Source organism: Syngnathus typhle, linkage group LG4, assembly GCF_033458585.1.
Source record: "Syngnathus typhle isolate RoL2023-S1 ecotype Sweden linkage group LG4, RoL_Styp_1.0, whole genome shotgun sequence".
Lineage (NCBI taxonomy): Eukaryota > Metazoa > Chordata > Actinopteri > Syngnathiformes > Syngnathidae > Syngnathus > Syngnathus typhle.
Genome location: NC_083741.1, coordinates 10040771 through 10066201, shown reverse-complemented (window position 1 = coordinate 10066201; position 25431 = coordinate 10040771). Strand labels below are relative to the sequence as shown.

General features: G+C 44.6%; 1 protein-coding gene across 12 annotated transcripts; it reads right to left on the bottom strand.

Moving 5' to 3' along the window:
• Nucleotides 1–303: 303 nt before the first annotated feature.
• On the bottom strand, nucleotides 304–23672 carry LOC133152747 (transducin-like enhancer protein 3-B). Of its 12 annotated transcripts, none has more exons than XM_061276617.1 (22): nucleotides 23233–23672; nucleotides 22688–22875; nucleotides 22332–22432; nucleotides 22060–22123; nucleotides 21049–21093; nucleotides 15830–15892; nucleotides 15091–15195; nucleotides 13630–13668; nucleotides 11044–11248; nucleotides 10414–10430; nucleotides 8253–8375; nucleotides 7794–7844; nucleotides 7253–7414; nucleotides 6354–6462; nucleotides 5766–5944; nucleotides 5161–5237; nucleotides 4563–4812; nucleotides 3627–3874; nucleotides 3398–3545; nucleotides 3157–3307; nucleotides 1822–1898; nucleotides 304–1614 (listed from the first exon to the last, which is right to left on the bottom strand). In XM_061276617.1, exons 2-22 carry the CDS (start codon nucleotides 22709–22711, stop codon nucleotides 1507–1509), a joined length of 2346 nt encoding a protein of 781 aa, XP_061132601.1. In that variant the 5' UTR covers nucleotides 22712–22875; nucleotides 23233–23672; the 3' UTR covers nucleotides 304–1506. The 12 variants fall into 12 exon arrangements, with proteins under 12 accessions (XP_061132601.1, XP_061132595.1, XP_061132597.1 ...); XM_061276611.1 differs by having other exon boundaries at nucleotides 10414–10473; nucleotides 11045–11248; XM_061276613.1 differs by having other exon boundaries at nucleotides 10414–10473; nucleotides 11045–11245.
• Between the last annotated feature and the right edge of the window lie 1759 nt (nucleotides 23673–25431).

The window sequence follows — 25431 nt, the reverse complement described above, 5'->3', positions numbered from 1 at the left end:
AGATAACTTCAATCTGTCACTTTGATTTAGGTGCTCAAATGCGATGACAAAGCATATTTGCTACTTTCTCAGCATTCATAACATGCAACTCAGAAGACAGTGATTACAAATTGCTGCTTTTAGGTTGATCTTAGATATTGGAAGTTCAATTTGTTAGAATGTTTTTTTTTTTTAATTGTGGTCCTAACACTCCTTTGAGCGCTTAATCGTGACATAAGTACAGTGGCATGCAAAGCGCCATTGCTACCTGGGACCAATGGACCCAATTGATGCCCCTTCAATATCTATCAGAGAACAAGACAATTTCTACAAAAAGGTTTATTGATTTATTTACAACTATACATTTCTTCCCAGTGCTGACAGCATTTGCTACATCCTTTGGTGTGATACAGTGGGAAGGGCAATCCTCCCCTATTGTTTTCTGTAGGAAAGACTGACATTGGGAGCACAGTGTAAAAAAAACAGACCGATTCAGTGCTCATGTCAACATGAGCAACACTTGATTCAGTCGTGCGTATTTCTTTTGTCTCCCACGGCTTCATCAAGAACAGGCACTGATCATTTCCTAAAGGACTGAAAGGTGGAGTCAACGATATCGATGACGCCTACCTGCCTCCCAGTCATGAGCGACCAAACACATTCAATGAATAAAATGCTAAAATGAAAATACAGAGGAGGCAGATTGACTTCGATGGCTTGGGATGGACTTTTTAACAGTAGCATCAAGTTAAGAAATCAATGGTGCAATTCTACAACCCTTGTTATGTAAAGTTAGCTAAAAGCACATTGTCGTTAAGTTCATGGCTCCTGCAGTGCTTCCGCTGCCAACTGAGGTCCAAGGGTTTCGCTAAACATTAAACTCGCTCAATCTCTTCTTTTCGATCAGTCTCACTGGGTCCTACTGTTGCACTAAAGAGTCAGGCAATGCAGATCAGACCACAAGAGCACTGAGCTGAAAGGCCATTTAGATGTTCCACAACGTTCTAGTTTACAATGTCCCGTTTCACTGCATCTCGCTGTAAAGGTCAGCCTGAAGAATGTGCTTCAAGGAAACAACAAAAGTGAGTTACAGTTCAAAAGTTCTAATCTATGATTTGCGCTCACATTTTCAGTAAGACGGTGAGGGCCAAAACTTATCACAAGTACACCCAGGACATGAAAATATATGAATATATTTTATAATATATATAAAAGGTAATTTTATTTAATCCAATATGTACACTTTTCACAAGACATCTGTGGACCATGGTTCTCAGGGCTGAAGCACTGCTTCATTGGGTTAGGCTCAAATACTCAAAAAAAAAAAAAAAAATACAAAAGACAATAAGACACAAGAATGTGAACTGCCCCTCTCCCCCGACAAAAGGCTGCACATAAAAATCAGCTTCCCTGTGGCAGATGTATTCAAGGGTGGATAAAAGTCTTGTTTTCCACTTTGCAGATAGATGGCAGAGTCAGGGCGAAGAGTAGTCTCAGTAGAAGTGCTAAAGCAGAGCGAGAGTGTCTCTAGTAGATGACCTCATAGACTGTGGCTTTCTTGTCACCAGAACCCGTCACAATGTATTTGTCATCTGCCGAGATGTCACAGCTTAGGACCGAAGACGACTCCTTGGACTGCGGAAATAGAACAAGGTCATGTTTAGCACTTCTATTGCATACAGGCCTACACATTTGATGGTTACGTTTACAAATCCTAAATTTAGACCAAGGGAAAAAAAAAAAAGCAGGATCTCAACTCTAGTCCAGACAACATCTATGGAGGAGAATTGCCGTTGAGTAGCATGTTCTGCTTGTTCAATGTGCATTGTCTGATGTTAATACCTGGAATATGCTGGCACCATAGGGAGTCCTCCATGCATTCAGCAGATTGTCCTTCCCCGTGCTTACAAACCATTTACCTGCAAACACAGAATAATTGAGCATTTGGTGACATTTATGTCCTGACGCCGTAACTGTAGCCAGGAGGCAAATGCATAATGACTGAATTTGTCCATCAATGGCCATAAAAGCTAATTGGGGAAAATAGCACAACATAAACGATCAGAAGAAAAATCTCATAATGGCGTCCCGCACTATTTCCGCTCAGATAATTATTTAAATCAGCTTCTGACTAATTACCCAAATGACTAGTCGGCTAATGGTGTAATTAATGGCGGCAAGAGCCCGGAAGAAGCACCATTTGAGTGAACCAGCTCTGGAGTGGCTGAAATACGACAGAGTGCCGTAGGAGGGATTAAGCTGCTATCTCACTCAGCTGCAAGTGTTTGTACACATGCCGAATGGTGTTTTTTTTTTTTTTTTCATCAGGGTTCCTTAAAGGTTGCAAACAGCTTCAAAAGGTTGCAAGCATCTTTTCTTACAAAGCTGTTTGTGACTATTAAAACTGTCTTTAGGACCGTTGGTGACTTTGAACAAACCCTGACCAAAAAAATAATAATAATAAACTCGACAATCAGGCCATGGGCAAACGCGTGCCAACATTCAACAACCCATTTGGAGTAGTTTCCTGTGCAGAATCGTTTCCCGACTTTGTTTGTTCCAAAGTAATGTTATTTTACCTTGTATAACGTGTACAACAGAGAGTCACTCTGACATAGAAGTACATTCTTTTCCTCAGGTTAAAGTTAATATTTATAACGATTGTCTAAATTACACTTGGCGATGGAAGAAAAAAAAAATCTAAGCAACCCGAACTCAAATAACGGCAAAGTTGTAATACTGAGGTGAGTAGACACACAGTATGCGCATTACCTGTACTACTTAAGACAGGATTCTCAAACTGCCTGGGCTGCATCAAGAATTCCACAAGGGAAAAAAAACCAACTAGCACAGTCAATAACTCATTAACAGTTCAGAACATTAAGGGTTCTTCAGAATGTGAACAGGATTTGTGACCAGGTTGTCTCCCTCATCTAGCAGATACTTTGCTTACTACTCAACATGTCGAGCTGAATAATGATGTGTGATTTCTTGAGAACTCCAACTTTCTCTGTGTATTCAAGACTTCTCAGAGTGCTCCCGTGCTCAGCAACAACAACTAAAGTTTGTCTTCAGTTTTTCTTGTAATTGCAATCTTTCCCTTCAAGACAGTCTTCAAAAAGGCATGACTAAGTCCGGTGAAATCTCTCATGTGTATATATGGTTTAAATTTCTCACCACAGTAGGCAAACTTGAGTGAGAGGACGCAACTTTCGTGCAGATGTAGCTGGTACTTGTCAGGCTTAGTGTGGTGCAACACCTCCACATTGCTGCTCTCCATGCCCACAGCCAGCCATTCTCCAGTGGGACAGTAGCCTAAGGAGAAGATCTGCAACGAGGACCAACCAAAGAGCTGATTATGATACTTGCAGGAATCAAAATATTCACTGTTGGCAGCCTGAATGTGCCTGTTCTTCACCTGTGAGGTAAAGTCATGCTGCTGGAGCTGCCGTCCTTCTCTCAAATCCCAAGAGCGGACTGTGTTGTCCAGGCCTCCGGTCCAGAGCTTGGTCCCATCATGCGAAATGTCGATACAGCTGGCTCCGTCCGTGTGGCCCTGGAACTGCCTGGAACAAGACAGGAGGAGGGTCCGTGAAGGGCCAACTGAATCCGCTTGTACATTTCCATTACCATGTCGGTGTACTTACCTGACAAGAGTCTGATTATGGAGATCCCACACGGCAATGTTGCCATCCGAGCAGCAGGAGAAGCAGACCTTTGCATCGGGACTTATGGCCAGCGCGTAGCAGGCTGGGGCGGAGGAAGTAAGCTCCGCCTTAATTCGTGGTGTCTGCGATGCCAAGTCCCAGATGGTCAGTGTGCTGGCCTCGCCGCCCACAATTAGCGTGCGGCCATCAGGCAACAGCTTGCACGAGCGGATGTAATTGTCCCTGTTCTGAAGCACAAACAAGAGGTGAGCATTGTCCGGATAAATGGGGAACATCTTGATACTTATTTCCCAGCTACACTAAGAAAAAAACCTCCAATTGCAAGTATGTAGGGTAACAACGATTAGGACGGAGTTCAACACTTCAATGGACGAGAGCAGTTTTGGAAAACCCTTTTCGTCTCTCGTGATGAAGTGAAGACAAAGGTGACAGCTTGAACAAGAGTTATAGGGAAGCAGTCAGGGCAAGAGTCAGGAGCGTGGATGCTCTCAGCCGAATTAAAACAGCACCCTGACGGCTTTATAAGAGCCAATTGCACTCCCAATGCACCTTGAGGACGTTTGCAGCCATGTAAAGGGGATGAAGCCGCAGTATCAAAATGCGAAATGGAAGGCAATTGGAAGGGAGCAACGAGCTCGGTAATGGCAGACAAGGTCAGCCAATCAGAACATCTTTACTCAGCAGGATTTTTTTCCCCCCTCCGCAGCAAAGGATTATTTCAGCATAGCGCAGCACCGCCAAATTACTCACATTTCACTCCTGCAGGGATGTGGGGTTAAGCTACAGTGGGGATGGGGAACCGGACTCAAGCAATGAGCCGTTACAGCGAGAGTATATAATATGTCCCGGCTGCTTGGAGGGCTGTAAAAAAGGCATTGTGCCATGACTGTGTAAGAAACAATGACAACTAATTACCAGACAGTCAAGTTGGGACACAGGGCTCTTGCTGCCTGGCTGGCTGATGTCCCAGATCTTGACGCAGCCCTTGCCGCCTGTGTAGACGTGACGAGTGGGGTTGCTGATGGTGACAGCGCACACGACTTCCCCGTGGCTCAGTGTGTTGATCTGACGAGCGTGCCGCGGGATGCCTGGGCCTATCAGTGCGTCTGGGGGGAAGGGCACAGGCTGCATCTGACCGTCCGCACTCACGTGAAAAGAATACGCCCTGCAAAAAAAAGCCAAAAGGGGCGAGGAGAGGAGATCAACTTGAGAAATGTATGTCTCTTGTCAGAGTAGCTTTGTCATTTTGACACAGGGGGTGAAACATACGAGCACTATCAAAAATAATTTATAACAAGCTGATATGCTATGCTATTATCAAACCAATGATCTGTACGAAATTTAGCCAAGTTTAACTGGGAGAGTGAACTCCACCGAGAATGCGTCAGAAATACAAAAAGTGAGCGTTATAGCCTAACTTTGCCACAAATTGAATCCGTGGTAAATCTCAAACTCTTTAGCTCAGTCTGATAATGTATGCACTCCAAGCAACACGAGCGCTTCAAATACTTACGGTTTTCCTCCTGAAATGGAAGGGAGGCTGGTTGGCAGGCCTGGAGCTCTCATGTGGGGATGCGGGTCAAATCCTGCCTGCATAAACAAGTTGAGTAAAGCATGAAAACCAAATGATAACCTGCTGATATAAGTTGGACTATTAAAAGACTCAAAAGGGAAATCACGCCTTCTTTCGTCTATTGAAAGCACACGAAGGCCCGAAGGCAAATTCCCTGAAAACCAGAGTTTCGACTCGACTGCGAACAGAGAAGCTTTACACAAGATAACACAACGTCCCACTTGGTAATACTAATGAAAACCTGGGAGATTTTCAAACATGAGATTCATTTTGGGGAAGCGCCTTTTTCAAGCCTTTAGAATGCTAACTAGTGAACATCAAAGTAATGGGATCTTGGCAGTCTTTGTTCTTTTTCATTACGTACACAAAGCTATAGCCAGGGGAGCAGTGATATTCGCAGAATTATGGAAATACAGACTGAATACTTAACTTTCCACGAGTCATTTTGCATACACATTGCACAAGCCGAGATGATTAATTCACGTCAACGCTAGTGCCACAATGAGGCTGAAGTATGCAAAATGTGGGAAACTCAAGATATTTACAATAGGTGAGCGTCCATAAGCAGCTGCGGCGGCTGCCGCGGCACTCATCTGAGGTGAAATCAGACCAGGATAGACACCCGGGCTGGTGAGGGATCCGTTCATCTCGTGATGACCCATCATGGCAAAGGGGGTGGCGTAGGAACCCGCAATGGAAAGGGGTGTGCGAAGGGCAGGGGCAGCTACAGAGGACAAACATCATGTTAGGGGACTACAAAAACAAAGTGCGGATTTAATAAATAGTTCCACTTAGATCTGAGCTGGATTTAAGTTGTTTGTTGCTATCTGTTTGAATAAGCTTGCATTGTTTTAAACTCGAATACAACAGTACAGTGTTGTATAGTACTGAAACATTTACATTTGTGCTGACAAGATTTATCCCAAAATATTTGAAACAAATTTCTTATTTCAGAAGGGCGTATGAAAGTGGTTGCCCAAGAAGTAGCTCTCAGTTTCAAAAACGTTGGTGAGCCCGACGATAGATCATAAAGTCAGGTTCATTATTTCCACTCAGGTATCCAAAATAAGTTTGCAACAGGTCTGGGGCATGAGTATGCTTAATACGTAATGCCTCCATGCCAGGCGGTTTACCCATAGTCAGAGGCCTCAGCCCTGGAGTGGTGCTCGTTCCTGGTGTGGGTGCCTCATTTCTGGGTGTGGGCGTGTTGGACTTCAGGCTCGGTGTAGATGACTTGTCATTCTAAAACAACAAACATCTTTTACTTGTTTGCTGCGTTTATTTTGTCCGGAAAATGTTCAGTGTCCCCGGCGAATAAAACCAGCCAGTTACATAAATAAAAAAATGAGCTAAAAATAGTCCCAGGAAATCCAGAGTGACAATCTGAGCAGATAGCTCAGGGTAATCCAATCCCACACTGGCACTTCATTACAGTCATGGTTTGAGTGGGAGTCAAGGCATAAACCTTTGCTAAGAGGTCAAGCTCATTAAACATAGCCAGACAAGCTAGATGATGGCCCCAACACTTTGTCATAATGAAGCTCTTTCTTCCATCTGCAGTCAAGAGAAAAGAGCTGGGCTTCTCAGCCTGGTCAAAAACATTAAGGAGGGATGGAGAGAAGGAAGCCGAGTGTCTATCTAGCAAAGGGCTGCGGAGTGTCATTCTTTACTGGAACGGTTAATGTCAAACCAGGCGAGGTTACGACATTAGCGAAAAGGGAAACGACGGAAGGAGAAAATAACAAGGAAAATGGAGCATGTCTCAGACTTATTTATAGTCTCAGTGAAGAAGGAATGGCCACTTATTGGCTAAGCCAGAAATGCGATTGAAAGGAGGTTTGATTTCCACTGAGCATCGACCCACTGCCGCCTCAAGCCCCTCATTGTAGCCTCCTGCTAAGCCTTCTCAATACTAGTCCTTCAAAACTACCCATTCCATTGTACGAATACGTTTTAGTCCGTCACTTCAAGCCTGTTAGGAGAGCAACTTTTTATTTCATCCAGCCTTTATTTATTTCGAAATGTCACTCACCGTCATATGGGTGTGGTCCTTTGCTTTGGTGGACGGCGTGCTTCCTGAGGACGCCACCGAAGCAGGGCTGTTAGGGGCGGCGTCTTTCTTCAGAACCCGTGATTTATCCAGCCCGTTCTCCGGAGGAGAGTGAGCGGGGCTCCCACGCGGGGTGCCCGGATCCTAAGGAGGGAATGAAACGAGACAGACGAGGAGAGAGACTGAGCAAACAGACCGCAGGAAAGTGACTGGCATGTACACGTAGGTCAAACAAACTGGGGCCTCATGTGCAAACACAGATAATATATAGTATACTCATGTGTGCTCTAACGCTCTCATACACAAACACTTCTCATTCACCTGCCGCTCCCTTTTATCCTTGTCTTATTTTACGCATGGGCGCCAAAAGAATGATAACAACGAAATACAATCAACACGAGGACAGACATTTTGGCAACAGTATGGGTGGGTGGGAGGCGTTGATTCCTTCACAGACAGTTGTCGTTAGCAATGCTAACACTGTGGAATGCGGCTGGGCAGCATTGTCCCGACGCCGTCTTACCTCGTTAGAAACGTCCACCACCAAGTCATCGCTCTTGTCTCCGTCGCTATCCTGAAATGAAGGCATGCCGGAGACAGAATACACTAAGTAAATCCTCTCTAAAAATCATAGGACAATACTAACCTAAATAGACAAGTTTGCGTTTCAGTCTAATCAGCAGACTGGTTCATTTACTAATCCACCTGAGAATTCACATCAAAAAGTGTTGCTTTATTTATAATTACGTTTTCAAAAATGACGTTTCTCATGCATTATTTGAAAGAAAAAAACAGACAAACCATGAGCGAGATGGAAATCGCTGCTCACTGTCTGGATCAGTCTAGCAATGAATTAGTAGATGACAAAAAAGTAGCACACACTTGTGGCACACACTTGTGGGTTGAGGTTATTATTGGTGCACTTTACTTCTGCCATTGGGCCCTGTTGAGTACACTTTTCATTTGAAGCAAAAAGACTCACATATCTGTTCATGTTGTCCTTGTCGTCCACTTTACGTTTCTTAGGGTCAAGTCCATAATCTGAGGAGCCGCGGTGCTTTTCACTTGCTGCCCGCAGGCTGTCTGATGGCGACACAGAATTATTCTGCCAACAAATACAAAGATGGGTCAGTGTAAATTAAATGCTCCAAAAGATGGAAGATCTTTCATTATTTACATCAAAGAAATATTGGAGGGTAAAAAAACACTGTCGGAAGCTAGCTCAGCCTGGAGTCTGTCATCTTCCTCTATCATGGCACTGATGGTAAGCAAGTAAACACATAAATTGACCGTTTAGTCAAGGAAAGCGCCAGATGCAAGGGACCAAGAAACCACTGCTTCGGCAACTTCTAGCCAACACTCAACTCAACTGGACACATGACTCTGGCTTCTATTCTTCAAAGCTGTGGCAATGTTGAATAAAAGCAAATGCACAGTGGCTCTGGATAGATTTGTCATTGAATGGGTAAAGAAAGACTGGCGGGATGGCCCCTGGAAATACCCATCATTATTCCTGAACCATAACAAACACACATCCATACTTAATCCTCTTAAACACATTCAGAAACATGCCTGAAGCAATCTAGTCATTTAAATCAAACAAGGATATGAGCAAAGGTGCTTTATTATACACTGAAATACTTGTAGATTAGCAACATGCACACACGTGCAAATAAGAAGGAAAGAAATTTACTCCAGGAACATCTGCATGTGTGCAGTATGACACTATCATTTACTATCAACAACTCACAGCAAAATTGATCGAAAATCAACTCCAGGCTAAAAAGGTGCCACTAAATTAATGTGACAACACAAAGAGAGTATGGGGAAAATAGGTCGAGGAAAGGAAAGAGTCAAATGAAAATAACTTGAAAGCAGAGCTGCGTGGCAGGCAATGAACTTCTGCCCACACAGTGGGAATGCCCTCATGAACTGGCACTTTCCAAGTAACTCCAAAAGGGATCTTTGTAGTCGGGCCTCCGGTGCTGCGGTCAAACACGCTGACAGGCAACAACATTGGGTGAGGAGAGAGAACTCTGAGGGCAGCCCACACCGAAACACGCGCCTTCATCGTAAAAGAGGAATGAGCAGGAAAAGCGGTCGGGGAAAGAAGTCAGACGAAGGCTAAGTGATGACTTAGAAAAGGAAGGGAAGCTGCCTCCTGGCTCTTAAAAACACACGCAGCCAATAACACCACAAGCCCTTTGGAAAATGCTTTGGCACAGGCCAGCACAAAGAGTCAGACTTCCTTCATCCAGCTAAGCACGATTCAATCATTTCCAATTTCCTACATCTTGCTCAATATATGAACATTTGTGCAGTAAGTGCTCATTTGAGGCACGGGGAAAGAGACGCATCGATTGATGGAATACAGCTCGTCTTTGTATGCAAGTCGGTGGGTGACCTTTAAAGGGCTGCGCTTGCACTCAACAACCGTCGACTTTCCTCCTGGTCTGGTGTTGGATTACCTTGAAGCCCAAGCGGAAAGAGGTGTGGCGAGATCAGGTGTGCCGGCACTGGTGGGCGCTTGTCACGACACAAGGCGGAGGCATAGTTTGGCTTCCCTTCAGACATGAGTGGGCCCATTCACAAAAGCCAGTCAATGGGAACGTAATCTGTCCCATCCCATCCAACGGAGCATTACGCTCCAGTTATCGGAGCGCTACGAGGCACTCCAATAAACGGGGACTTTAACATGAGAGGGCAGAGTGATAAAATGGCGTGAGCGGGGTGACTGGTGAACATTGTTCAAGAGGAGTACACCCCAAAAAAAAAAAATGAAAGCACACAGAGTATTGGAATAAAAGCTGTTGAAAGGGAGTCAGTTATTGGCCAGCCAACTGTTTGAGAATAGAAGGACAGTCCAAGTTGAGATGAAATTAAAGGAGCTAGAGCTGCCTACTAATCCGCTCTGTCCGATCAGAGTCATTTTCCTCCAGGATTAGATGGCGTTAGACTTTATTTGGTTAGACTTTCAATATTTGACTTCAGTCAGCGAATAACTTCGTGCTAGTGCACTCCTACACACAAAATGTGTGTTCTTACATGGAGAACATGGATTTCGGAGGATCTTGAGTCTCCGTTAGGTACACCTAATCACCAGCAAAGACAGGTACAAAAAAAAGAGTGGGGAGTAAACGTACCGTGCTCGACTCCCGTTCTTTCAGAGGAATAGCCAGAGGCGAATGAAAAGATGAGGGGCCAGGAGAGAGAAAAGCAAAAAGCAAATTAGTATGGGTGTCACAGGTCTCTGTGCTTTCATCAGACAAAAGTAATACATTATTCAGATCAAAGATTAATCTCATTTCTGATGTGATCAACTGCATAATTCATTTTAATACCTGTGTCTGATAAGGTATCATTAGAACCATTTTATAGGCTATATTTAATACCTTCATTACTGATTAATAAATGTTTGTTAATGCTCAATAGGCCAGTGACAAATTGGTATTTTAAAATGTCTCCAGTTCAGGGTTGTGAATGCAAATTGCACTACGGTCAATTAACTGCACCGTAACCTGTAAACCAATCAAACACGCTCCCCACCCACCCCGTTTAATCTACTCAACCAATTTTCATTTGAAACCTCCTCGTTCTGGCGAGTGAGTGAGTGAGTGAGTGAGTGAGTGAGTGAGTGAGTGAGTGAGTGAGTGAGTGAGTGAGTGAGTGAGTGAGTGAGTGAGTGAGTGAGTGAGTGAGTGAGTGAGTGAGTGAGTGAGTGAGTGAGTGAGTGAGTGACTGAGCGAGTGAGTGAGAGCGAGTGTGCGCCTCACCTCTGTGCTCCAGGTCGTGATGGTTCTTCTCATCCTTGACAGGCAGGTGCGCCTGGCTGCCGAGAGCACCGAGTGCAAGCAGGCCAGAGCCAGCACCCGTCACAGGGGGGATGCCGGGTGGCTGTAAACCCGAAGGGTGTGGGGGCAGTTGCACAGGTGGCCCGTGGGCTGCGTGGGAGAGGTGCTGGGCCTGTAGCTGCTGCTGCTGCAACAAATAGAGGGAGGCAGGAGGGAAGACAAGAGGACACGTGGGTTGGCTGGGAAGTGAATCCTTGAATGGCTGCACTCTATCTATGCATGCTTACACCAACATTTATTTCCGGGCCAAACCATTTATGGATAATAATAGCAAGATGACGGTGATCGCCAACAAGCTGATCCAGCTCATTCACTGAAAGGAAAGCAATTCACTTCACTATTGTGGGCAAATATCATGTGCCTTGCATATCATTTTTCCCACAATTCAACCAGTGAAGGAGAATGACAGCTGGTTCATGACATGCCCAGCTTGGCAGTTTTGTTCGCAACAAAATAACAACGTCAACAACTAAAGCTATTAAGTTGCTATTACAGGAAGATTAGCTTTGACCCCATCTTCCACATTCCTGGGGTGAGTGGTCTAAGATGTTTGAGCGAAGTCAAGACTATGATGGAAAAGTACAGTTCCTCCCCACCAATCTTATTAAACCTTTCCATTATGGACCTTGCCTTGTTCTCAAGGACACAGTGATGATGTATCAGAAGCATTTAAAGCAAAGACTTTTCCAAAATCTTCAGATGTCCAGATTGGAGTGCTCTAAATCAAGTCACAATGAATCAATGCTTTTAATGGAGAGGTATGTTTAAACACTTTGGTCAGCACAGTCATTAAAAAAAAATGAGAGCAGAATCAGCTCAGCTAAAACCCTTTGGAGCACAGTCATACGCATGCGGACCCAAAACCCCCAAGAGGCCTCAGATGTCTGTCTCTATGTAAAAGGCAGTCGGGGTAAAGTGAGTCGACAGTCACTTTAGTCACAGAGTGAGAGTCGAGTTAATCAGCCACTCAGGCAAAAAAAAAAAGGAAGCAAGTGCAAGCTTACAAGGTTAAATAACACTAAGCGCATCCATCAACAGCTCACAAAAATCATGACTGCTATTCTGATCGTAAGTGAGATCACCATGACCTCATCCATACATGCAATGCAGGAAATAGACTGGCATTGGAGTTATTACACAGAGGCTTATTATAAAGATGGAACTTGTTGAATATTAGTTGGTTCTTTGGAGTGTTAATGTCACTATAAAAAACTAGACAAATATTTTTGTCGACACACATTTTTCATCACACGAAAACTAGACGGGACTGAGACTTTCATTAATTACAACGATTGGGACGAAATTAGTATGTATTTCTTGTGGATTAATGAAGACGAGACAAACATGTTACAACAATAACATTAAACTAGCAGTAAACTAATGCTGGCTAACCAAACTAACTGTATGAACATGAAATTGTTTATTCTAGTAACTAAGACTAGACAAAAATGCGGACACTTTTTCTTGGTTAAACCTGAATGAACAAAATGACGTTTTCTTGAAGTAAAAACAAAAACAAAGCGACTAAAATGCTCAACATAGTGGAGTAAAACCTGACTCGATAAAGTCCGGATGAGGTTGCAAAAAACTAATAAGCACACTTGACATTGGACTAAAACAGAGTATCTTAAAAATAAAAAGCCTGATAAAATGACCACTAGTTCTGTTTTTTCAAACTAAACATGGAAGCATTTTGTAAATGAAGGCAACTGAGAGACGGCACTGCTTATTGCTAAATGTGCCCATTGTTTCCTACAGAGGTGACAAAATGTAAACAAAAGAGACAAAAGTGTGGTGAGACAGAATCAGCCGCTAACAAGAGGGTGGAAGAGTGAGCATGGGGTTGGGGCATGGCCATCCCTATTCAGTGTGCCTAATGAGGAAAAGTGCGCAGGGATCGTTATCAAGAAGCCTCATTAGTAAAATGTGGTTGGGCAGACGAGTGAGGAAAATGGCGAGAAAGGGAATGCGGGGAAGGGGGGAAGTGAAATAAATTGCTTCCAATTCAATATTCATGGCTAAAGAGCTGGTTCCCTTTCACTCTTATCTTTTTTCATTATGCGTAAACGCCATTGCAGCCCAGGCAACTTCCACAGGAAACAGGCAATTAAAGTTAACTGGGCGAAACCGACTCCCCGCAGAACACAACAGGCGTCAGGCGGAGCGAGCAGCGTCAACACCAGCACCGGCACAAAGCATCTGGCACACGAGCTTAACAAGTGGGACAATGATCATTGACGTTAGCACGTTAGCTACCTAAAAACACACCTGATTACACAAATTAATCAGCAGCAAAATGTGTACGCGGCTCTCGCTGCTTTTTACTCCCAAGTAATCATCTCGTCTCCTGCAAACCAGCGATACCCGCCCAACACGGACGGCTGACGAGACGCCAACACACACACAAATCAAGCATCATCCTCAACATCTTCCTGTGAAAAGCGATGCATGTTATTTTGCGGGCAAGCTGGATTAAACAGAAACGTAGTGCTTTGAAACATTTCTGACCATGAAGGTTGGATAGATACAGTGAGGCGGCTGCTGCTTCTGAAGGACAAAAGAGGACAGGAGGAACAGATTCAGACAAATGAGGAGAAACATCATGTATAGAATGTAGCATTGGCAACTGAAGTACACCTCTGTGAACCGAGACGCAACGTCGCCTAGAATGATTTGAATGCTAACGCCTAGTTTCAGAATGGAAAACCAAGACAACGGTAAGTGACGTCCTCGTACGCACAGTTGGTTCTGGTCACTGCGATGAAAAATATCCAGCTATGCCTTGAACATGGTGAGAACACAAAAATGTCTCTCGTTTGATTGGATTTTGTTGAGCCAGTTTTGGAATGACAAGTCGGCAGGGAGATTGATTACCTGCCACGTCTGCTAGCAAATAATAAAGCTTTTCTTTCCTCTGCCTGCGTTCTGTCTGTTCCTGCCCATCTGTAATTAAAGAAAGGTCATTCCCGTTGCTGACAGACTGACCTCTTTCAAGGGGAAATAGGAAGTAATTATCTCTAAAACTAGGGGCTGTGCTCGGGGCTCATTTTGTTTAATCGAATTTCACTATCCACCTCTCATTAGACTTGACCCCCTGCCACTGGGACAAGCTAACCACTGACTAACCTCTGCTACAGAAAGGGACTAATCAAAAGGGTCACTCTAACATCTGGGTCCAAGATGGCTATTAGGAAGCGTCTCGAGCTTAAATAAAAGCAGATGGAGGACCAAATAAGTAAAAGGTTTTGTTGGCTGGAGAGCAATGTTGCCTTGTAACTATTAAAAGGCCAATTACTGTTTTTAAAGTGCAATTAGATTGCTGCCCTTGAATCAAAAAGAGGAAAATACAAAGTTTAAGTGAGGCCCCAAACACGGTCAAAGCAAGCAAAACTTTTGGCTCATAAATAGCATTAGCTCTGATCTCACTCGTCGTAAAGAAGACCATTAGCTTACTGGGGAGGCGAGGCAAGTCTGTTAGCTGGAACCTTAAAGCTAATCGAGGAGCAGCCATGACAAACAATATCAAATCAGTGCTGGATGTAGCAAATCTGATGTATGTTGATTCTGCCGTGGAGGGAATATGTGAGATCTTCTTTGTAAACATTGTAAATCATAGTAAACATCATAACAATCAACATGCTACCACACTGAAATCAGAGACAAGTCTGCACTTGTAAAGAGGTAGTGCTTTGTATTCAGTCTGAATCTTCAAACGCTACTGCCTGGTTAGATGATAAAACCAAATTCAAACTAACAAAACCATTTTTGTCTTCCCCAATCTGTTGCCCTTTCCCCATTTGTCTTAAGCGTACGCTGAAAGCAAAACCCGGGCCAATTGAAAGCTTCATGCGGCACGCTTGAATATCAACAGTACAATTTGTCTTGGTTAAGAGTGCCAACACTCCTCTCTACGTGCGGGCTTGTTTTTGTTCTCAGGTGGAATAAAGAAAGAAGAGTGGGTATACACACGGTGAGAGGCAGATTGGGAAGTCCACGTACCCCGATGATAGCATTCAGCTCAGTCATTGTCACCTGTTTAGCTCGCTCAACAGCTTGAGCAACCTGCTGTTGGTGCTGCAAGAAACACACCAGGAAGAAAAAACATTATTTACATCGGAAACAAAACGAGGCCGACAATTATCCAGTATACGTTAAGGTTTTGAGTTTCAAGCTTGGTTGTTCCCAATTACCGTATTTTCCGGACTATAAGGCGCACCTAAAACCCTAAAATTTTCTCAAAAGCCGACAGTGCGCCTTATAGTCCACTGCGCCTTATATATGGACCAAATTCCTAAATTTAAACTGGCCCGAAGCATTGTGTCATGAAATCAATCATAAGTGGCCCGCTGAAGACTCTGACTCATGAATCAAAAAGACTATGGATCATTATTTTGTGATTATAAAGTAATTTGTTGCATCTGAAGTTGAAATAAAAAAGATAAAATGGAGAATGATTTTATTTGGATTAAAAATCTGACATGATGCATTAATGGTATAGTCCGGTGCGCTTTATATAAAGACAAAGTTTCAAAATGGGCCGTTCATTGAAGGTGCGCCTTATAGTTCGGAAAATACGGTATCAAGGTGTGGTAACAATAACAGTCAAAATTGTGGGGACCCTCTGAGGTAGGTCATTCCAATTGCATCGTGTTTGACTTTGGAGGTTCCACTGTTCTTGTGAAAATGAGTCGCTTGGCGCTGCACCTACCTCTTGTGACAAGAACGGCATTATCTGAGCCAGGATTGCATTGAGGCGTTTGGCAATTTCAGTCTACAGGAGAAAGGAGACAAAAATCTTACTTGGGCAGTCTATGTGTTTACAATGAACACAGAATGGATTTGAATGAAGCAGTCAAACAGACAATACAACAAAACGTGGCATTCATTTTGTACAAATTTCTTCAAGGTTCAGTGGGATCAAGGATGGCCTTAACTAAATTGGAGAGAACAAAATGTACGTCACACTCTTGACTGCCACCATTAGACTCAGGCCTTATATAATTAGGAGGCTGAAATATGCTAATGCCATCTGGCTGGAACGAAACTAATGAGGCCCATACTTCATAATTACTGCCCATAGAGAGCTTGGGGCAGGCTGAAGCGGTCGTCTTAAGTCTCGGACGCTATCTATCACAGGCACATTTGGTATCGACCAGATTATTAGCTGAAAGAGGAAGGCCATCATAAGGCACATAGAGTACTTTTCAATGTTGTATTTGGATAAATGGAGGTTGCGCTGCCTGCCCACGGCAATTAGATGCCCCAACATATTCCTTTAAAGCTAATGTACCTTTTAAACCTTTTTTCAATCTGTACTATGCAGAGAATGAGGAGGGGATGAAGACAAGCAGAAAAGCTTAAAGAGGGGTAGCCAAGATTGGTGACGTGAAATGCTTTGATTTGACGGCGAGCTAATGCGGTTTGACTAAAGCAGGGGAGGTGAACTAATTGATTCTGAGAGATTCGGGGTGGAGGCCCAGCAGTTGTGTGTGTGTGTGCCGCATTCCACTCCTTTTCAACCTTAGACTTGTTTGACGGTCAAAGTGGATCGGAAGAGACAGCAGCTGCCATTGGCCTTTTCCCACAACCCTTTGTATCACTCTGTTGATTTTGCAGCAGAGGCGGTGGGTGGGGGTGGGGCGAGCAGGACCAAAAATAAGAGCATGGAATTACCTCGGTGTTCTATCTGACCTGTCTCACAGTGTTGTCTCTCTTCATCCGTCCTCTCTCATCCTACCAACGCCTCCTCACGGCCCTCCTTGTCAGGGAGTCTCCACTACACCCTTCCTCCACTTGCTCACGTGACATTCCCCCCACCCCCATCCAACATCTGTTGCTGGGGCAACACTATCTGGCAGAAATGATCATTATGTAAATGAGACCGGGGTCCTGACCAGAACAGCCCGTAAAATCATATTAGGTGCCGCGCAGAGGAAGGTCATTAAATTGAATTTTCAGCCTGTCGATGTGATCGGCACAGGAAATTAATGAGGGATAACTGGGGAGCGAGCGGCTAAGTGAGGAGGGGCCTGACGAAAAAGGACGACAAGAGAGGCAACTCATTAACAGTCATCATTAGCGGGGGGATGGATGCAATGACACACAGTAGGATTAGAGTGTTTCACCATCACGCCACTTGTCTGGAAACGGCTCCAAGGGGAGCAAAAAGGAGTGAAGAGAAAACAGCGGCGTGCCGATACGCTCGGCTATTAAAGCCACAACAAACCAAAGCGACAATGAAGCCACTCATAAAGAACATCCATTTGTGCACAGTAAACAGCCCCGACAAAGACACTACACGGACCCATCCCGGAATCTATTGGCCATGGCGGCAAATGCACCGGCAGATCTGGAGCGCCGGGTGTTTGTCAAAGCGGCTTTTTCAAAACCACTCCTCTCACAGGAAAAGGAATCCCAGATCCAAACATCTATTTGAGCGTGTAGCCAACTTCCCTCGCGACCACATTTGCCTCCCAATCTTGGCAACACTGCGACAAATATGAAGAGTTCGCAGCGCTAAATGCAACTCGAGTCAACAATTAGACAACAAGAAACCTTTCCAAATGGACTCGCTAAGTGGCCACTTGCTTACTTTTCCCAATAGCTACTTTGACGAAGACAACAAACAGCTTGTAGGTCTACATGACTGACTGACAGGTGCTGATGTTCTTCTCACTGCCACTTAAAAGCGACGACTTGTCGCCGGGCTTTTAGCGGCAGGGATAGGCACTGGAAAGCGTTTATTGTCACTTGAAATCGTTGAAAACAGAAGCCTTGGAGGGCGACGGGGGCTTTTCGCTGCACCTCCACAATTACAGGTACTCAGGGTTGTTTAGCAGCAACACACCATGGAGAGTTCCCTCGCTCGCTCACTCTCCACCGTGTCCCTCTGTCAATGGTGCGTTAAAAGCCATTTGGCTGTTTGTCGCAGCAGGCATTAGTCCCCAAGTGAAGAGCAGAGATGAGGATTCAATTGCAGAGGAAAATAAGTGGCATGTGATGTGGGAACTTGTTTGGGAATATTCTTCTCAGCTAGAGCACAGGAAGAAAGAACCGCTAAGTGTAGAGCGGTGTCTTGTTCATTAAAAACGTAATTTAATTGTGAGCGCATACGTCCAAAACTCAAATGAAGAGCTCCTGTATTTTTGTCCAACATTTTTTTTGTGGTGCAACTGGCTGGAATCATCAATGTTGTTCTAATGCTCTCTCCGTCCTAAGCCTTTCATAGACTCGGACAAAGCGTCACTTCCTCTCTACTCCAACAATCATGATGATCCAGTGGTTGGGAATACAAAAGCCCAGAGGCACACCCTCCAACCCGACCACTCCCCTTTGCAAGGCTACCAAAGTAAAGCACAGACCCCCAGTAACCTCATCAACCTCCCTTGAGAGGTAGTGTGTGTGTTCACCGACTTAGTTTGTTTTGGCTTAGAGACAGGTCGCCCATCATCACCTTGGCAAACAATTCCAGGAATCCGCTATAAATTATTCATTTGCACAAGCTTGCTTTCTGCTGCTCTTCGCTCTTCCTCACACTCTCTTTTTTCTCCATTTAGGAAGCCAATATGCCTCTTGATGGACCGCTTCCAAAACCGAGTCGTGACACGATGTGTACACAGAACAAAAGCACAAACTCTTCCGGCAAATGTGTTTTCTCTCCATCTTCTTATGGAATTGACAAGTGACGTCTAAATAGGTACTACAAGCGAAAACAACGGTAGGGGAAAGGGAGCGCGAGCGCCGCCGTTAAGTCGGCAGGGCACGGCGCTGAGGCAGTCTAATGAGCTGCACTAATTAAAATCACTTATTGACAGCAAGCGAGGGTGATTACCTCCAGCGTGAAGTCTTTGCCATCATAGCAGACACTGTCAAAACAAATTAGCCCCTGGCAGCCACTGAGCTCTCCTCAGCTCTGCGGACGGACGTGTGCTTTGGTCAACATATCGCCGGCATTACCGTGTCAGCGATAAGAGTATTTATTTATATGCACAAGGGTGTGAGCTCCTTACTCAAATCTGCTTTGTTACTGATAACAACAAAGCCAGTTGATGTCTTTTTGTTCCACACTGCAATAAATTAAAAAGTAATATGGCTGCCTGCATCCAATAATCCAAGGCCAAGGGGCTGTCCATTTACCTCTCGCTGATGTCATCACAAACACTTGCTCATCAAGCTTGGGATGGATAAGGGGGGTGGCGGGAATCATGTATTATTCAGGGGGCTCCGTTGACACCGGCAGGCTTTATTGATAAAATAAAAGGTCACACACACACGCAAACACACACGCGCGCACACACACACACACGAGAGGAGCAGTCGATTAACTCATTTACCCTGAAGCGTCTCGCTCCTTTCCTGTCTCTTTGGCCACTTCAACCCTGTTGTTTTGTACACCGCCACCACCATGCAAAGGCAGCCACCCGCAGTGGCCGACCCGCAACAACACTCAAGACGGGAGGGCGCGGAACCTGCTCCCCCAAAACATACAGCGCATGACCACAAAAATGGCAATGGCTGATAAATGGTGTGGTAGGCTGCAGTGCCAGCTGGCTTTTCCACTGATGCCATTAACCTTCTAGATTTGTCTCCATAGCTCCCCTCTAGCTTCCTCCGACTATCATACATCATATTGAAGCGCTAACGACAGAAGGGCCATTGTTCACGTCACATCAATGGGGTGCCGGGGTTAGCCGGGAAAGCAATGAAAGGGTACAGGGAGGAAGTGGAAATGATGGCAGGAAACACAATGCAACAATGAGAGAGACTGGAAATGAATGAATATGAAATGACGCCTGATGAGATGACACAGTGATGAGGGCTTGAGAGTTAAAAGGCGATACGAACGGAGGAAATGCTGTTTAAATATCATCTGGCTAGATTGTTAATTTAGCATGAATTGCTATCAACAAAGTCTCCTCACTCATCATACCAAACCTTAACCCAGAGGTGAAACAATGAATTGACAATAAATCGATAACCAAATTAATACATTATGATTTTGATCATGAGCGTTAAGAATTTTTTTTTTTAAATTATTTAAGTTTGTTTAAACCCCTTGAATTTCAGTTCAGCAGTTAATATTCTCCAATATCTGTCACCCTCCATGAAAGTAGATTAATGATATTGATGTTAAATAAAAACAAAACATTTGCATTTACATCAGCGCATTCATCGATTAAACGACAAAATAATCGACAAATTAAAATTATTCAAATAAGCGCGAGTTGCAGCCTTCCATGTAACCAAGGCGACATTCCTAACTCAAAGGAGACGCTTTTGGTTCAGATCCCAAGTCAAGCTCCAATCAAAAAAACCTGCAATGCCCAGTCAAGATGTATAACAGATAGATTTTATAAGCTGGTATGAATTGAAAAAAATGACACAAACCAACCCTGAGGTCTGAAATGCGGGCACTATCTAAGGACTTTGACATATCGGATTCTCATCTCCTCTTTTGCGAAGCACGGCCATTGTACGAAAGTACTAATCACGTTCTCCTTTTCATCTTCAGCCGTAGCCTACAGCACCATGCCTGCCCGCCCGGTGCAGGATGGCAGCTAAACTAATGAGCTTTTTGTGCATCTGGAACAAGGCGAGGGAGCAAGATTACAACGCAGAGACGTGCGCGGCGCCGTGCACATACACACAAGAGAGCATTCAGACGGGACGCTAAAACACATCCTCTCAGACAGTCTGCCAAATACTTCACTTTAATCTTATCAAACCATCCCCATCAGGCAGCGTGGCCTTCATGTTGTTGTTTAGCCTGTCAGCATTTTCACTACAGAAAGCCAGAGTGTGCCTCCTGAAGGCATTGCAAGATGAGGGTAGGAACTAAGGTCAGATGCGTGCGTGCACTCCACAAAGACCGGAGGGACAACAAGATTGTTTTGGCTAAACACAGACTGGGGCGATATGGCTACATACCTGTTTGTGCATCTCAATATTGAGCCCGTAGGACATCTCGTAGTACTGCAGGCCAAAGGGAAGACAAAGCATTAGGACGTGCTAATGCTAACCGCTGCGCGTGCGCTAACATCAAGACATACTACTAGAGGCTAAATTCTAAAACTGCACTATATTATCTTGCCTCATTAGAACAATGTGCATTCGGACTGACACAAGGGTTATTCACACCTAATAAACTTTATTTTTTTGCGTATTGCGGTCAAAACACATCAGTGGGATGTTTTTACTGCTTACTATACTTAACAGTGTGAATTCAAAGTGTACCGACTTGTACATATAAAGAACAAAGCGCAAAGCCTGTAAATTACAATCAACGTGATTGCTTTGGTTGGAACCGGTTGAATTACAAATACATTTATTTCAAATGGCCAATTGTCTAATGATAAACAGTGCTTGACGTCAATCTTAACACGTGGATCTTGGTTGGATTGGACTCCAAATCGATTATTTGAAATATCTCTTTAAATAGACACGTGACCTCGATTATCTCAGGGGCTGATGAAAAACACACCAAGTGCCCCTCATATCTCGGGACCCCCTGGGTGTCAGGAGTGTCACGTTGGGATAGTTAAGGGGAGGGGGGGGGGGGGGGGGGGTACAGAAAACCCTTTGATTCGTGCTCAAAGCCTGCAGAGCGACCATTAACCCACCGCAGGTCACGCTTGGTGTGTTGGGAAGGGTCGCGTCGGGTCATAAACAGGACCCTGGGGGGAGGGGGTCGTCACACCCCACAATCAATAGACGGGCATTTGACCCCTGCTCGAGTTTCAACTGCTCCTCGCCCTGCCCCAGCTAATCCAATGAATACACAAACGTGGTGAGTCAACAACTCCGCAGCAGGCACAAGCGCTAACACGGCGCCTGCAAAACATCACGACTCGACACCACCTGTGACCGCTTACCTGGGGCTAAAGGGAGGATCGGGCGGGCGCTCACTCAAACCGACATCTTGTGAACAATTCTGCTTACCATGACGTAGTGGCGCTGCATCTCCGTCTTTTCGTTGGCCAGTTTGTCGTATTCCACTTTGAGACTTGAGAGGGAAGGATAAATATTTGATCACATACTCCATTTGTGGCAATGGCAATCACCGTTTAGCTGGTGTTGTCTCATTCATAAATTAGCCGTCTTTAATTAGCGGAGATGTACTTAAAGCTATACGAAAAAAAGAAAACATTGGAAGCTTTCTCTACTTTCCAGCTGGAAGCCAGTGATGTTTACACAAGTAGGTTCACCGTTACCTGTGATACTGAGCCTGCAAGAACTGAAATTCGTCTTTGATTCTGTCACACGATTCTGCCACGGTGAATTTGAAGCCAGGCTGGCCTGGCTGGTGAGGTGCCTGTAAAACCAAAACAACACTTTGGTCAACGACCTCCAAGTTCCTCTGTACACACTTTATCAAACAGATGCAATGTGCACAAATGCTCAATGCGCCGAAGCAGGAATGCATTTGAATTAAAAAGGCATGTTGAAATAGCAACTGAGGCTCGAGTCTCGCCAATCCTCCTTGAGTAGTAGCAAGGTGTGTTGTAGCTCCACACTGAGGAGGCTACCTGAAAGGGCTTGTCAATCTCCAAATCAAACAGCTACTTACCGGATGCCGGCCTTGTGGATACATATCTGTCCTTCACCCGAGGGAACCGGTTGTTTTCCTGTGTTTTTCTTCAAGTAACCCGAGTGCAGTAGCTCACCACCACCCCCTCCCAGGGTGGTGCGGGATGGCGGCGGACAAAGTACCGTTCGCGGCTGCGAGGCGCTCAGTCATCGAAGCTCTCACTTCTCCTACACACACACACACACACACATACATAGTAGTGTGGAAGTGGATCTCACCTTTTTTTCACATATCGTGGATCTAATTCCAGCTCTTAGAATAAGTCAGAAGGGAGAACAACGCTCCAGTGTATACACTGATGGTTTGGATCACACCGTTGGTGAAACACTTTGGGCTTGTTTCCTCGTATCTAACGAGTTGAGAGGCGTTCAGCGAACACGTACGCGCTCATGCACACGCGATCTCTCGCTCTCAGTGGGCTTATTCTAGTGGGCTATGCCTATACACAGGGAACAAAGTCAGTGCACGCGCACCGCCGCGCGCACGTTTTCTCGAGCGGATATGTAATGTCGCACGCTTTTTACCTTTGTCTCCAGTGACTCCCTCGCTTCCCCTCTTGCACAGGTTAAATGTTAATATCCACAAACAGGTCGTTGCATATCCTTCATTCGCACAAGTCACCACAGAGAAGCAAGAAATATCCGCTCCCTTTTGCTTTACGTCGTTTTTCGCTCCTTCACAGTGCTGTTTTCAGACCTCCCTGGTCCCGTCCTCCGTCTGTCCAGCTGGACTATGGAACCCCCTTCGATATTGTGGGAGAAAACACCTTCAAATAGAGGTTATATTAAATCCAGTAGTAGTCAAAGTAGCTTCCAACGTGTCCCGTGGATGGTTGTCGGGTAATTGCACAGCTAGAATTTAAAAAAAAATGTCCGTAGTTATGAAATAAAGCACAGGGTAGCATACACCCGTTTCCTCCGTCGCGCGTTGTACCACACACAGACTGAGTACTGACACGAGGACGCGACTGACGTGAGAGGACCACTCGCTAACCAATTGGGTACTTTAACCAATCAAAACCGCAAATCCCACGTGGGGTGGAGAAATCACCCGTTGTTCCGATTGGTCGGGTGACATGTGAGCTCACCAACTCGCCATTTTGGATCTGAAGTCAGACAGCTATCGGTGTGTCCGACAACTTGTTCAAAACAAAAATCATTTAAATATCACTGCACTCTGGTCATTGATACACAAAAACAACGAGAGACTGTGTGCAACGGTGCAAACATACTCAATAGATGAGCATTTCCCCCTCATGTCTATTCTGCTGTTAAACATTACACGTAAATAACTTTAAATGCCCACGATGTGAAAAGCGCCTATTTTGCAGCAGCGTTTCCATTAACAGGCTCAAATTGATCGAGCAATTTCAAATGAGACCTCAAGCATCTCCAAGCTTTCTCTTTATCGGCAAGTCAGCGCGCGACAACGCGTCTGTTCTTGGGGGCATCAGCCTATGACGTGCTGCCTTCAATGCACAAGCCCACGTGGGTCGACACGCCCCCAAGCAACGCATTTTATCCAATAAGCTTCCAGCTGTCTTCTTGTACTGCTTGTAATTGGTCCAGTGTAGTAGAAGCTGTCAGTCAAACACGCAGCGCTGTCAATTAAACCCACGTTGGATTCGGCGCTGACAAATGCCGGCGTTCCTCTCCCTCCTGCCTGCGAATAGAGGCTGGAATGGCTGCTTAATTAGCTTCGAATGGCTTTTCCTTTCAGCTCAAACAATCTGTCAGTACCATGTGGTAAAAAGAGCTTTGCATAAAACAAAAGCAGGGGGGGGGGGGGGGGGAAGCCAGTAGGGGCTAAATATCAGTATGATTCCACTTCTCTTCCTCCCCCATGAAAACGTTTTCTGTAAAACAAAGCTTTTACCTCGCTCAAACATTGCCTTCTTGCGCAGTTGCGTCCTCACTCTCTTCCAAAAATGTTCAATTTCTTTATCTGGGTGGTATATTTATGTGCAAAACCGCAATGTGTCATGATGGGAATGAAGACGTTTGACAGGAGGACGAGTTAAATAAATAAATAAATATGTGAATCATTCAAACAGATGCGTTTAGGCCTGAATATGTCAGACTGATTGTACCACATGTATAAATTGTTGTCCAAGTTGGAGTCAATCATAACTAGAGTACCAAAAAAAAAAAAAACAGCAAAACAGGCAGCTGTCATGTTCAAATGTTTAAGTAAGTATTTTGCTATTTGGATTTGAATGGTTGTTTGATCTGATGCTGTTGAAACAAATCCATCATTTGTACCTTTGGCATCTATATTGGCCCAAGGTGGGCCTTCACAATTGCATTTGAAATGTGTTGCTTTTCTACACCTTATAGAGACGATTAACGACAACAACTCATAATAGTAATGTTATTTTCGACTACAACTGGTTGGGTAGGGGTGGGGGAGGCTTTGGCTTCACTAAAAGTCATGAGGTGTATCACAATTTGAACACAATGTAGCATGGTGCAAACTGGAGCTGTTGCTAAGCAACAAATGTATCCCTCCTGGAGATGCATTGATATGCACTGGGGGGAGGCGGGAAAATCAGTGCAAAATTTGACAACTGCATTTAGGTGTACAGAAATATTTCCAAAGGAGACAAACAAGTTACGTAAATTAACAATTTCTAAATGGTGCAATTTTTGGTTTTAAAGAAAATGTAAGCGGCCTACACAATTCACAGTTTAAATGAATTCATGACATCATAGATAGTGTATATA

Coding starts and splice junctions, on each gene's coding strand:
- LOC133152747 (XM_061276611.1), bottom strand. CDS start 22,711: ATGTATCCACAAGGCCGGCATCCG. Junction 7,415..7,793: donor TGGTGGACGTTTCTAACGAG/GTAAGACGGCGT, acceptor TTCCCTCCTTAG/GATCCGGGCACCCCGCGTGG. Junction 4,813..5,160: donor TCCATTTCAGGAGGAAAACC/GTAAGTATTTGA, acceptor TTTTTTTTGCAG/GGCGTATTCTTTTCACGTGA.